The following is a 2,500-nucleotide window of genomic DNA, read 5'->3' on the forward strand; positions in this document are numbered from 1 at the left end:
TTTTAGACATGTTTTAAGGTCTAATTTTTATTATATTAAAAAAAAATTAAATCATTAATGAGTATAAGAGGAGCGACTTTTAGTTCTTTCCTTTCTAAATAATAATAAAAAAATATATATTACATAAACAAATAAAATTATGAATAACAAAATTGATATGCAATAAAATAAAATAAATAAATAAATAAATATATATATATATATGTATGCTTGCGTGTAACAAAAAAAAAAATTCCTTCTAATAAAGTATACACATACATATATGTATATATACATATATTTATATATATAGATATATTCATGTGTATGAGTCTATCAATACCTTATCAACATTTACATAAAAAAAAAAAAAAAAAAAAAATTATCTGACCTATTGAAGAGAACTCAATTTAACTTTTGGCGTATTGTTCTCTTTACTTAAATCAAATTCATCAAAAAAATTATCAATATCCATGTTTATTTTATTTTTATATCTTTTATCTATCATCCTTGATTCCCCAGTACTTTTAAAGAAATTATGATTTTTGTCCTCACGATGTACACTATCGTTATTTTTTATATTAGTAGCCCCCCAATTCATATTATTATTATTATTATTATGCAAAGGAAGTGGTCTTTCCTCTTTTATTTGTTCTTTTAAGGTAACATTATTTTGTATATTGTTATTATTAAATAAATTTGTATCAGATATAAATTGAGGGGACTTATTTTCTTCTTTCATATTTTCCTTAGGTAGAGAAATATGATAATCTATATTGTTAGGGTTCCATGTGTCAACAAAAAATTGATCATTATTAATATTATCAAATTGACTATAGTCAACATTATTTTTTCTATTATCATTAAATATATTTTTTTTGTCAAGATATGTGGATTCGTCTCCATTAATATGTATATGCTCCATAATATTATTTGTATCTCCTATAAATTCATTTCTTTTTTTAAGGTCCCCACCTGTTTGTAATGGAGCTCCTGATTTTGTGATTTCGTTCAAATTATCCTGGAAGTCACCTTTATTCTTAATAATACCCTTTATCTTGTCTATAAAATTATAAGACTTTTGAGGATCATCCATCTGATTATCTTTTTGTTCCTTTTCTTCTAATAATAATTCTTTTTTCAAATCAACCATCAAAGATTCCAAAACATCAAAGGCACAGAACCGTATTTCCATATTATCATCTATCATACTTCTGGTGACCATTGGTAATATATTCGATACAAATTTCTTCACACAAAATTGATCATATGTATATTTAATAGAATGTAAAGTTGCTAGTTTTGTTTGTACAGATATATCATGCATACCAACCTGGAATACATTCTCTAAAATATTTTGTTTGTCTGTTATTATATGTTTTGAAATTTTAGCTATACAAATAATACTGTTGGTTTTAATACAACCGTCATTTTCTTTTAAATTTTCTAAGAGCATATTAAGAGCACCAGATCTTATATTTGTTTTTAATTTAGGAAAAACATATATAAAATTCTTTATAGTTTCATTTTTAATAGACATATTATTATCCATAAATCCATATATATAAGGTTTATATATTTCATTCATATGATTATTATTTAAATGTTTTTCTAAAAAAGGAAAATATTCTAACAACACATATCTTACTGTTCTATCAGTCAAATGAAAGCATTTTAAAAATATGGGTCCATATACCATTTTTTCAAATTCATCACTTGGTATATCTTTTGAAATATGTAATATAATTTTTAAACATTTTATATAATTCTCGAATATATCTATATTCTTACATAATTCTGGTAATATCATTTGAACTTTTACATCTAAGGATATATTATCAATATGTTTAAACAAATTATCTAAAAATATACTCTTCTCTATTTTACTTCTCATATGGATTTCTGTTAGAAATAACATAGTTCTTACAATATGATTATTATTTTTTAAATTCTCATCATTTAATATCTTATTCAAATCTATTTCCACACAATTATATGTATTTAACATATCATATATTTTATGTAAATTATGTGGAATATATTCCATTTTGTCCTTCTTATAATTAACATTAAATATAGGAAACGTAATACTATAAGGGTCACTAGATAAATAATTCATCATACTACAAGTATTATTATGTACATTATTTTTATTGTATATATTATTTCCAAATGTAAATAATGCATCATTCTTTTCACTTCCCATCTTTAAACCATCAACCTTTGACATATTTCTCATTACATTATTTGAATTATTCTTACCATTTTCATAAAACATATATTCATCATTCATACTTCCTGTCGAACAAATATATTTCTTATAAGACCATATCATTAGGAGTATCAAACCATTACAATCAATATATGTTGAATGTATATTATTTGGGATATTTATTTTATATCCATAACTACAAAATATATGATCTTTTATATCATTATATATATTACATATACTCATATTCTTCTCGTGAATACAATCGAAATTACTTAATTTCCACCTACCTTTGGAATTTACAAATAT

General features: G+C 22.6%; 1 protein-coding gene across 1 annotated transcript in view; it reads right to left on the minus strand.

Moving 5' to 3' along the window:
- Positions 1–370: 370 nt before the first annotated feature.
- The window catches only part of PF3D7_0503500 (protein kinase, putative), a gene marked incomplete at both ends in the record, with an annotated part of 2,553 nt that continues 423 nt past the window's right edge, over positions 371–2,500 (minus strand). The window contains one exon of the mRNA XM_001351557.1: positions 371–2,500. This exon is cut by the window's right edge and continues 423 nt beyond it. Coding sequence (XP_001351593.1) covers positions 371–2,500 — 2,130 coding nt within the window.

Source organism: Plasmodium falciparum (assembly GCF_000002765.6).
Source record: "Plasmodium falciparum 3D7 genome assembly, chromosome: 5".
Taxonomy (NCBI): domain Eukaryota; phylum Apicomplexa; class Aconoidasida; order Haemosporida; family Plasmodiidae; genus Plasmodium; species Plasmodium falciparum.